At 64.5% G+C, this 10,320-nt stretch overlaps 1 protein-coding gene across 3 annotated transcripts in view; it reads left to right on the forward strand.

The window, feature by feature from the left end:
- The window catches only part of PTPRN2 (protein tyrosine phosphatase receptor type N2), a 684,967-nt gene extending 682,509 nt beyond the window's left edge, over positions 1-2,458 (forward strand). For all 3 annotated transcript variants that reach the window (XM_082692928.1, XM_082692930.1, XM_082692929.1), the window contains one exon: positions 972-2,458. In XM_082692928.1, the coding sequence (XP_082549054.1) occupies positions 972-1,043 (72 nt within the window). In that variant the 3' untranslated portion in view covers positions 1,044-2,458. The remainder of the gene's footprint in view (positions 1-971) is intronic.
- The last annotated feature ends 7,862 nt before the right edge of the window (positions 2,459-10,320 follow it).

A 10,320-nucleotide genomic window follows, 5' to 3' on the forward strand; every position in this document is an offset into this window, starting at 1 on the left:
CCCTACGACGGCAGCGTCCAAGTGTGTGTCCGGAGGCTGCGTGCCCACCGGCAAGGTCACCGTGCGGGTCCACGCGGGTCAGTCCTTCAGCGCCGGTGCGAGAGAACACCCGGCGACAGTCTCTGGTCGCAGAGTGAGCGCTGGAGCACCCCACTGTTCTGCCGTTCGGCCACTTACGGCATTCGGTCAGTGTTAGCCGTGATTTCTGGATCTGCGGCCGCCTCCCCCTTGAGAAGCTCTCCGGAGGCCTCGCCTGTGCCACTTACTACCCCTGTGACCTCCGGGATGACCGCGAGTCTCCCATGCGGCGGCGGGCGCGTCGTGTGACGCGGGCGGGGGGGTGGCCTGTGAGCCGCGGGGAAGGGTGCTTGCTTCCGGCTGCCGGGCCCCCCCCAGGGAACAGCCTGACACCGCCCTCGCTGCCGCCTCCTGGTCTTGGCAGGTCTGCGTGTGAGACGGCGTGCCCCCCCAGCGTGTGCCTGTGACCGGGAGCAGGCGTGTGCTCACCCACGTCTGCAGCTGGACGAGCCGCGGTGAGGTGGGGCTTCCCGGCGGGTGCAGCAGGCGGGGCCGGCCGGACGCTAGGTCGATGGCCATGACGGCGAGGGCACGACCTCTGCCTTTCCCAGGGGAGGCCGTGTGGCCGGCCCCGCGACAGCCGGCGTGGGGTCTGGAGCTCGGAGCTGCCAGGGTCTGCGTCTGCCCTGGGCCTCAGGGGCTGGGCACTCTGCCGTCCCTGAGCAATCAGAAGGGACCAGGCGGGGGCCCCTCCGTGACCAAAGATGAGCGAGAAACTCTAGTCACCATGAACACGGGGTCTCGTCGTACAAACCGTCCGTCCTCTCCTTTCTAGGGACGTAGGTGGCCTATCTTTCCTTCCGTGAACCGTTTCTTTCTGCAGAACAGCGAGCGGAAGGCCGCCGTCGAGGGAACACGGCCCCTCACTCCGCCTCCCTTTCTCGTCCCTCCAGGAGCAGTTTGAGTTTGCGCTGACGGCCGTGGCGGAGGAGGTGAACGCCATCCTCAGAGCCCTCCCGCAGTGACCCCCGAGGCTGGGAGCGGCCCGCACCCGTGACCGTTGCTGCGAATGGCGATGCCGCTCCGCTGTGCGTCTCCAGTGCCCCTCCCTCGTCCACACGGTCCCCGGCTCCAACGTGCATTCGTGTTCACCCAGATCATGCTAAGGGGAGACGTGTGGGGTCATCCGGTCCCAGGGACAGTCACCGTATCTGCTCTCACTTCCGCCCCACACTCTTCCCCGCAGTGTCGCAGCAGTGTCGCAGCAGTGACCCACGTCTCCCCGCACAGAGCTGGCTCGTGGCTGCAGCTTGGAGGGATGGGCCAGCTGGGCGGGGACAGGTCGCAGAGAAAGCCGGCGGCACGCGGAGTGCGTGAAGACCGCCGCGCGCAGGAGAGACACTTGGCGTTTGTCTGGAGGGGGCGGATGGCCGGGAGGGCTGCCGCTTCGGGGAAGCGAGGACAACACGGTCCGGCCTCTCCCCTCTGCTCCGGTGCAGGCGACACCGCCCCCGCGCTGTTGACAGCCCATCTCCGCCCCCCGCCCCCCAAAGGGCAGGATCTCTGGGCACACAAGCCCCAGGCCAGCCGCCCCGGGGGAGGCCTCACATCGCCCACCCGTCTAGAGCCGCATTTTTAACTTTAAATCCAGATCTGCACGTTGCCAAAGCAGCTCCTGCTAATCCACTCTTTCCTTGGGGATGACGGGAACTGGGGGAGCCGGCCAGGCAGGTCGCGAGCTCCGGGGTCCCCGGGGAGCCCCCTGGCCCCCGCAGGCACCTGTGCTCCCCTCTCGGGGGATGTCCTGGGCCCTGCCGGCGTCGAGAGCAGCCCCTGGGCTCCCCGCTCGCAGAAGGACATGCAGGGGGACGGGCGTTTCTGGCTTTGCTGGGTGTGAGGTCCCCGCAGCACGGAGAAGAGTGGAAACCGCGGCATTTTCTGGGCCTCGCCAGGGTCAGCTGGGTCAGACACGGGTGTGACCTGAGTGTCTTGAGGCGATTTGAATTTGCCACCCCGCCCCCCCGGAATGCCGGCTTCTAAGAAGGCAGACAGACAGGCTGCAGTTTTCGTGATAGGACTCGGCGCGGGGACACCCTCCGTAGCCTTCCTCGCCTGCCGACCCCACACATTCTTCCCGCCCTGAGCAGAGTCTGCCTCCCGGGGCCCAGCAGCGTCCGCGGCCTGTGCTGGGGAGGAAGAGGCCAGAACACCGTCTGCGTCTTGAAGCGACACTCATGCCATCTGCTCTCATAGACCCATGACTGTTTGCCAGAGTTGTCTCTCCCTGTCTGGAATCGAAATAATGAATAGAAACAAATTTATCTGAATATAGGAAGCATATACCTACTTGTGATTTCTAACTTCTGATGTTTCAAACAATCCTCCAGTGTGAGATATACGAATATATTTAGTTGTGTCAGATTAAACTTTTGATTTCACATTCGAGCGGTCTTTATCTGGGGAGGACAGAACACCTTTCCCCGCCCGGCCTTTGCCCCTAGAGGTCGGGGAGCAGGTGGAGCCTGTCCGAGAGGTCTGCCTGAGCAGGGTCAGCCGCGGGCCAAGGCTAGAGCATCCCAGGGATAGGTCGCAGGATCTCCGCGACCAGCCAGGGCCGTGCTCCGTGCAGTGTCCCACACCCCCTTCCCATGCCCCCCTGCAGGCTGTGAGCTCAGGGGCAGTGGCCGGTGAGCCTTCCTTCCTGGACCTCAGGGTCCCGCCCCTCCTGGCCAACGGCCCCTCCCCGCACATCCAAGTGGCCGCCCGGAGAGGACGCGCTCACTCCGGAGTCTCACCCGACAAGGACAGGCAGCACAGGGTGGGGCGCTGTGGCTGGTCCCGCACCGCCTCGGGGACCGCAGCGGCACGGGCGGTGTGTGGCGTCAGCGGTCACGGAATCAGGTCCCGTCGGCTTGAGGGCCTCAGTGTCCCCCACGCATAGGTGTGCACTTCTCGGGAGATCAGCCCGCCCGGCCTCGCGGGGCGGACACCAGTCACATCTGTCTCTCAGAGCCCCCTCCCGAGTCGGCCTCCTGGTCCAACCCAGCCCGGGCTTCGGCGGCGCTGCCGTGAGTCACTGACACTGCGGTCGCTGGTCCCGCACACGCTGCGCTCATCACAAGGGAGGCCCCTCATGATAAGCCCACGTCCGAATCGCCCCGGCCGGCCCCAGGGCCACGGTTATCCCCAAGGAAAGGTGCTCTCCCGCCGTGAATACAGGAACGCCGGACAAGATGTGCTGGAAACACGTGGCACATGGCAGCTCTGAGAAAGGACAAGAAGGAAGCCACCATCCGCGTGGGCGAGTGTGGACGCCCAGCCGCACGAGGCTGGGGGACGGCTCTGAGCCCCGGCTCTGACCCCGCACGGGGGGCCCCGGGAGGCGCTGTGCTGGAGGGTGGCCAGAGCCGGCTCTCCGTGACCGTGCACACGCAGACGCGCTGAGCCCATCCCAGGATGCCCACTCGGCCAGTCCACGGTCGTGACGCAGCCCATCCTCCTCGTCATCCGGGCCACGGAGCCAAGGGCTCCCCGCGCCTGTCTTCCGCGTTCGCCGGCATCAGTAATGCCCTCCAGTCCCCTGCTGATTCCCCGGATGCAAATACCCCCACGAGGAGTGACTTCAAGGAGGGTCGGGTGGTGAGGGACCAGGACGGGACCGGGAGGAACGCAGCTGCTGGGTGGGAACAGGGACTCAAAGGAACTAGCAAGTGGCCGCCTGTGTGTTAACAAGACGTTTCGGTTCGTACAGGGCACGTTCTATTAGTGACCGTATCTGACAACCAGCTCACGAAATCCACGCCGTCCCACGCCGTCCGCGACACATCCCCGCCCGGAACCGGGCCACCACGGCCGGAGTCTGGAGTCTGGAGACCGGCCAGCCGGCCCCACGGTCCCGCTGGAGAAGAAAGGCGTCAGGTGGGGGCCGGCCCACCCTGCCCACGTGGCACAGGAAACCCAAACCAAACAAGCAGGTTCAAAGGTGACGTGAGCCTGGCGGACCCCCGGGGGCGCGGAGCCTCAGTGAAGGCAAAACCACTCGGGCGGGCCAGCAGCGTCCACAGAGGAACGCACCCCAAAGGACTGGACTAGCTCCCCATAAACAACCGCAAAGCTCGGGGGGAGGGACCGTGGCAGGGCAGGGACCTCTGAGTCGCACGTGACACGATGCAGAAGGCAAGGAGTTGGAGCACACCAAGCGTCCCGTCGGAACAGGGTGGGGAGGAAGCCGATTCGAAAAAGAACCCAACGCAACTTCTTTTCTTTTTCTTCAAGATTTATTTTTATTTTTAATTGGGGGTGGGGGAGGAGCAGAGGGCAAGAAAGAGAAGCCTCACGGACTCCCCCGACGCCGCGCCGACGTCAGGACCCGAGCAGAAACCAAGAGTGGAACATGGAACCGACTGAGCCCCCCAAGCCCCCCGACACAGCTTGGGGGAGGGAAATCCAAAGGGAACGGTTATCTAGACCCGGGACGACATGCGCTCGCGGGACAAGCTGTGCTTAAGGTCTCGGGTCCAGCCTCAGGCCGGGAGCCGCTGAGGCACCCGCCGCGACCCGTCCGCAGGGCTGAGGACCGCCAGGCGAGCGCCAGGCATTCTGAGACAGCGCGGAGCCGGCGTTCGGGAGGAGGCAGGACCGGGGCCAGGCCCCCTGCAGAGCCTTCGCCCCACAGCTCAGGGCACTCCCCACCCCGGGGCCCTGCAGACCCGCTCCGACCCCAGGTGCCCCCACTCCAGCGGCCGCAGACACCTGCTGGAGGTCCTGGGTACTGGGATGGCACTTCCTTCTGGACTGACCTGGGATGCGCGTCTCCCAGCCACAGGAGGGCTTTCTTCCCCGACAATACCCAGCATGCAGTATGCACCAAGTGTTTACTCCGACAGAGGGGCTGTCCCTGCCGGTCCGGAGGGGCTTCAAGATCGCATGGAACACGGGGGCAGTTGGGGGGCTCAGGGGGACAATACGTGCGCTCCTCTAGACCCTCACCAGGGGGCCGCGAGCCCGACGCGGAGAGGGGTCAGTCACCCACCTTACAGGAGGCTCTGAATTAATCGGACACGCGCAGCGACGCCGGACGCCCGCCCCTCCCCCAGTCGCCCCCAGAGACCGAGTCTGCCGTGGCTCTAACTGTCCCCTTCCAACAACGCGGGCTTCACCAGGAAGCGATTCCGGGATGCGGGAAATTGTTGCTTGAGACTGTTTTTTTTTTAACAAAAACTGTTAGATGTGCTCTTACAGGAAGAAAACGGAAGAGCTGTGGCCTGCACTTCCGTAACCCCAGGAACTCGAGAATCACACAATGCCTCTCTTCACAGTGAGCCCCTAAGTCCGTGTTCAGGTTTTGCAACTGGGGTCGCCACAGATCCTTGGAAAAACGCCTGCGTGTGCTCATACGCGCACCTGCTGGTCGCTCAAGTCCTGGGAGCGCGAGGGGGCTGGGGTCACTGCCTGGCCCACTTGTGGCACGGCAGCTCGGCTCCACCACGGCCCTCACCCCTGCCTCCCGCCGGCAGCCGCAACCCATCCTTCCCGGCCAGACCCGCTCCGCACCTTCTCACCGGAGACCCGGGCTGGTCAGGACCTTGCAGTTTTCCAACCTCTGCTGAAAGCCCGTGGTCATGGGGGCTGGCACAGCCCTGTCCGCTGACACGGAGTCCACTTATCGCCACGCCCTGCCGCCGGGGGTGGGCGTCCTCGCACCCGGTGTCCGCACCATGTCCTCACCGCTGTCTCCATGGCGGCAGGACCATCATCCACTTCTCCAGTGTGTCCGAGGAGGGCGGCAGGTCACGGTACCCCTCCCCGAGCCGGGCCCACCTTGCACCAGGGGCGGGCCCAGGGTCTCCCCCAGCTGGGGCCCCCTGGGTGCCCGAGGCTGCGCGTGTCTTGGAAAATCACCTTCAGACTTGGGAAGAGCCGACGGCGTGCTGTCAGCTGTCTCTGTCCGGGTGCTCTCCCTGCCCTCGGGGGAAGGACAGTAACGTTTCGGGAGTTTCGGGAGACGTGCTGAGTGCTTCAGGAGTCCAAGGAGAACACTAAGGAAGCCTTCACCATTAGTGGGACAGGCATTCATTCTAAGGTGTTTACTGGGTAGAAAGTTAGAATCTGATTACACCTTTGTCCCTACACAGCGGCCGGTTGGCTTCTGTTCAGGGCGTGGGGGAACCGGCCGTAGCTGCTCGGTGGACACGGCGCGGCCGGGGAGGGTCGCGGGCGCCGGCGGGGGTAGCTGTCCTCCTGGACCCGGGCAGCGCCCCCTGCTCCCAGCACTCCTCCCGGGGCCGGGGGTGACCGAGGGGCGTGGGCCCCGCTGCCCCGGGCCGGACACGCTGGAAAGTGCAGCCACACTCAGGCCCGGCCCCTCCAGGCGACCCCGCCCGGGGCCGCTGCGGGTTTGGAGAACAGCCGCCCAGCCGGCTGGACACGCCCGCAGCCGCTCCCCGGATCTGTGGACACCCCGGCCCCGTGGACGCTCCCGGAGTCCACCCCGCACGAGCCGGAGGGCGGGATCTGGGGGTGGAGGACACGGCGGAAGGAGCCCGCGCTCTGGCCACGGCGCGGGGCGTGGGAACGCGACCTCGGAGCCCTGCGGGGCTGCCCTCGCTCTCTCGCGCCTCCGCACCCGCGCACCTGCCCGCACCAGCCCCGCCCATCGCGCCCCAGGCCCCGCCCACCCCACCTGCCCGCCGCGCCCTCCTTGTCCTCCTGGGCGCGGGGTCTCTCCCTCTCGAGGACGCGCGTGCTCGTGGGCTGCACGGAGCGTGCGCGCCTCCTGCCTCGGCTGCGCCTCCCGCGCCCCCGGCTGCTGTCCCTGGTCCCCCTTGAACCGGCAGAGTCAGTCCCTGGGCAACCGCCCAGCAGGCGCCGCAGTTACCGCCCTGCGCTGCAGCGCCCTCCCGGCTGGCGGGGGGCGGGGGGGACAGGGCGGGGGGCGGGGCCTGCTGGGGCGCCCGCTGCGACGCCCGATGGGTGGGGACAGGGCGGGGACAGGCCGGGGGACCCCTGCCGGGCACCCGCAGCGACCGCCCAGAGGAGGACGCGCTGAGGCTGGGGCCTGTGGGGGGAGAGGCCGCCGGGGCTGCGACCTCTGCGGGGCCGGACCGTGTCCCCAGACCCGGGGGTCGTGTTAAGGAGGCACCTGAGCCAACGGCTCTTCTCCCAGCGGAGGCGTCTGCGCTGCAGGCGGCGAACCTCCAGGTCCGTCGCTCAGGCTGCAGGACACAGTGCGAGGCCTCGGGTGGGACGTCCTGGCTGCGCGGGGGACGGCTCTGGCTGGGGGACAGGGCCTCCCCTGCACGCGGTGCCCGCGCCCTCATCACCCCCAGGCTGGTCCCCACCGGCCCGTGCCCAGCAGCTTCGGGCCGCCCCACTCTGGTCTCCCACGGCCTGGGCATCTGGGGCCCGGGTGCCCCACTCACCCTCGCGGGCCCTCAGCACCGCAGCAGACACCTTGCTTGACAGTGTGTCTCCTGGGTTCAAATGTGGGTTATTGTCAGAAAACAGTATCGCTGGGGCGCCTGGGGGGCGCAGGGGGTTAAAGCCTCTGCCATGGGCTGAGGTCATGATCTCAGGGTCCTGGGATGGAGCCCAGCATTGGGCTCTCTGCTCAGCAGGGAGCCTGCGTCCCCCACCCCCTGCCTCTCCGCCTACTTGTGATCTCTGTCAAATAAGTAAATTTTTAAAAAATCTCTTAAAAAAAAAAAAAAAAACCTGTATCACTGAGAAACAAAATTTCAGGATTACTGAGTGAGAAACAAGGCTGTTTTGATAAACTCCCAGATTCCAAGATCAAGATTTATGATGATTCCCAGATTCTCATATCAAATACGACACAGTCGAAGGCAAGGGGAGCCTAAGCCTCTGTGGCTCCTGGGGTTCAGCAACCCGGTCTGAGATGCCCGGGGCTGAGGGCTATATGGTGCCTGCAATGCTGCGTGCCCATCCCGCAGGGCCGCCGGAAGAGTGGAGAGACTCCAGGGCAGAGGCTGAGGTCACGGGGGATGGGGGAGCTTGGAGAGGACAGCGCAGAAGCAGGAGGGAGGTGGACACAGCAGGGCAGCAGGAGAACAGGGGCAGAACCGTCCCAGAACAAGGCCCTGGGGCCAGCAGGCAGGGAGGGGGGAGGGGGAGGACCCTCCCTCTGACTGGCCTGGGACAATCAGAACATCGCCGCTAACTGTGCTTGAGGCTGACTCGCCCATGGTGCTCAAAGTCCTCAGCTGCTCCAGGAGGAGTCCTCTGAGGTCTGCAGCTACAAACACCAGGGCTGGGGCGCCTGAGTGGCTCAGTGGGTCAAGGCTCTGCCTTCACCTCAGGTCATGATCCCAGGGTCCTGGGATCGAGCCCCGCATCGGGCTCTCTGCTCAGCAAGGGGCCTGCTTCCCCCTCTGCCTGCCTCTCTGCCTGCTTGTGATCTCTGTCTGTCAAATAAATAAAATCTTAAAAAAAAAAAAGAACACCAGGATCTCTCTGCTACCAGCAGCTGAGAACCCAGCAGCCTCCTGCGTGTGGCCCACAAGGCCAGAGCTGCATTTCAGTCCCAGTTCATCCCCTCAGCAAGGGGTCCTTGTGCAGTGCACAACATGTACAACTGGATTCAGGTGGAAGGAACTGAGGGTCCCTGGCCTGAAGATGAAGTCAAGCAGCTCTGGATGGGCACAAGAATGTGCCTGGAAGACGATCGCACAACGCTCAGCACCTGCCCAGGCCTGGGACCACCAGGGCCCTGTCCAGCTGTAAGGTTACAGCGGAGGTGGGTTCAAGGCCTACTGAGTCAGGGTTTCCATCCTGGAGTGGGGAATCTGGGCTTTTAACGAGGGTCAGCAGTTCGGGGCAAACACACGACAGGTTCTGAGAGCGCAAGCAGGAGGGGCCGATCCGGCACGCGCCCTTCACTCTGTCCGCTTATTCTTCTTCCCCGATTCCCTGCATTTTGTTCATTTTTGTCAAGTGTTTCAAAGCGCTTGTCTTGCAACAAGATTAAAGACAGAAATAACGCTTTGAAGCACCAGCCCGGGCCAGGAAGAATGTGGGCTCAGAGACCATCGGACCCCCAGGGGCCTCTCGATTGTGCAAATGTGACATCCTGGTCCGGGCTCCGCCTCTCAGTCTCCAAACCAGAGGAACGGATGGGAGATGTCCCACAGGTGACAGGTGTGGCCTGGAGCCACCATAGCCCGTGCCAGCCGGCCCCTCCCCTGGCCCCTCCCCTGGCTCCGCTAGGTCTCCGGACAGCAAACTGCCCCCCAGAAGCCAGCTGTCTCCCCAGGGCCTCGGACTCCCCGAGGCCACCACCAGCCTCCAGGGAGCCTCCCTCTACCCTTCTGCAGATGCCACCACAGCCTCGTGGGGTCTTCCTCTCTGTCCCAAACTAAAATGCTGCTGGCTCTAGTGTGGCCACCCCCCTGAAGCCCAAGCCCCCAGCCCCCCACAGCTCCTGCGCAAATTCAAGCCACCACATCCCTGGGCAACTGTGAGGACTTCTCTCTCTGCTCCTGCCTTGGCCCCCGAGGGTCTGCGCCCCACGCGGCAGCCAGGGTGGTCCTATAAAACTGTCACCTCTTCCCTGCCCTTTCCTTCCAGAGGGGGAAGGCGGGGTGGGGAGCCCAGGGAGGTGGGGACAGAGACCACAGGCGAGGGGAAGCCCAACAAAGGGTATCAGGGCCTGAGTGAACCTGCGAGTCCCACGCATTCCCCAAGGGTCGGAAGTACTAAGGAGCAAGGTCCCAGGCCTGACTGGGGCCCGGCCACCCCCATCCCCGCAGCCCCCGGGCTCTGACGTGGGGCACAAGGGGACTGAGACCCAAGGACGGCCTGTCTCCCTCTGAGCAAGCGGACACCGGTCGCGCAGGATTTCACATAGCTTTTTTTCTTAAGATTTTGTTTGTAAGTCATCTCCACCCCCACCGTGGGGCTCGAACTCACGACCCCGGATCCAGAGCCGCCTGCTCCACCAACTGAGCCAGCCGGGCGTCCCTTGTGCATTTCTCTCAAACCGGCACCAGTCCTCATTCCAGACAGAAAAAGAAAAAATCTGCTCCTAAATAAAACTAATAAGATGATATAAATTTTTACAAGTTTGTTCATAATAAATTGCACTAACATGGGATTTTTGTTTCCTCGTATGCGCACGCAAGTTCCTGGGACACGCAGAAGGCTTGTGCACCGCGGCCGCTGCCCCAGAGAAGCTGTGCGCAGAGGCACGTCCACTAGCCCCAGGCAGCCCGGCCGCCCCAAGGGGAAGAGCGGGAGGACCGAGCTGGAGCCTCCCCGCCCCGCCCCCGCCCCCAGCAGCGCCCG

This window comes from Mustela nivalis, assembly GCF_964662115.1.
Source record: "Mustela nivalis genome assembly, chromosome: 12".
In the NCBI taxonomy this organism is placed as follows: domain Eukaryota; kingdom Metazoa; phylum Chordata; class Mammalia; order Carnivora; family Mustelidae; genus Mustela; species Mustela nivalis.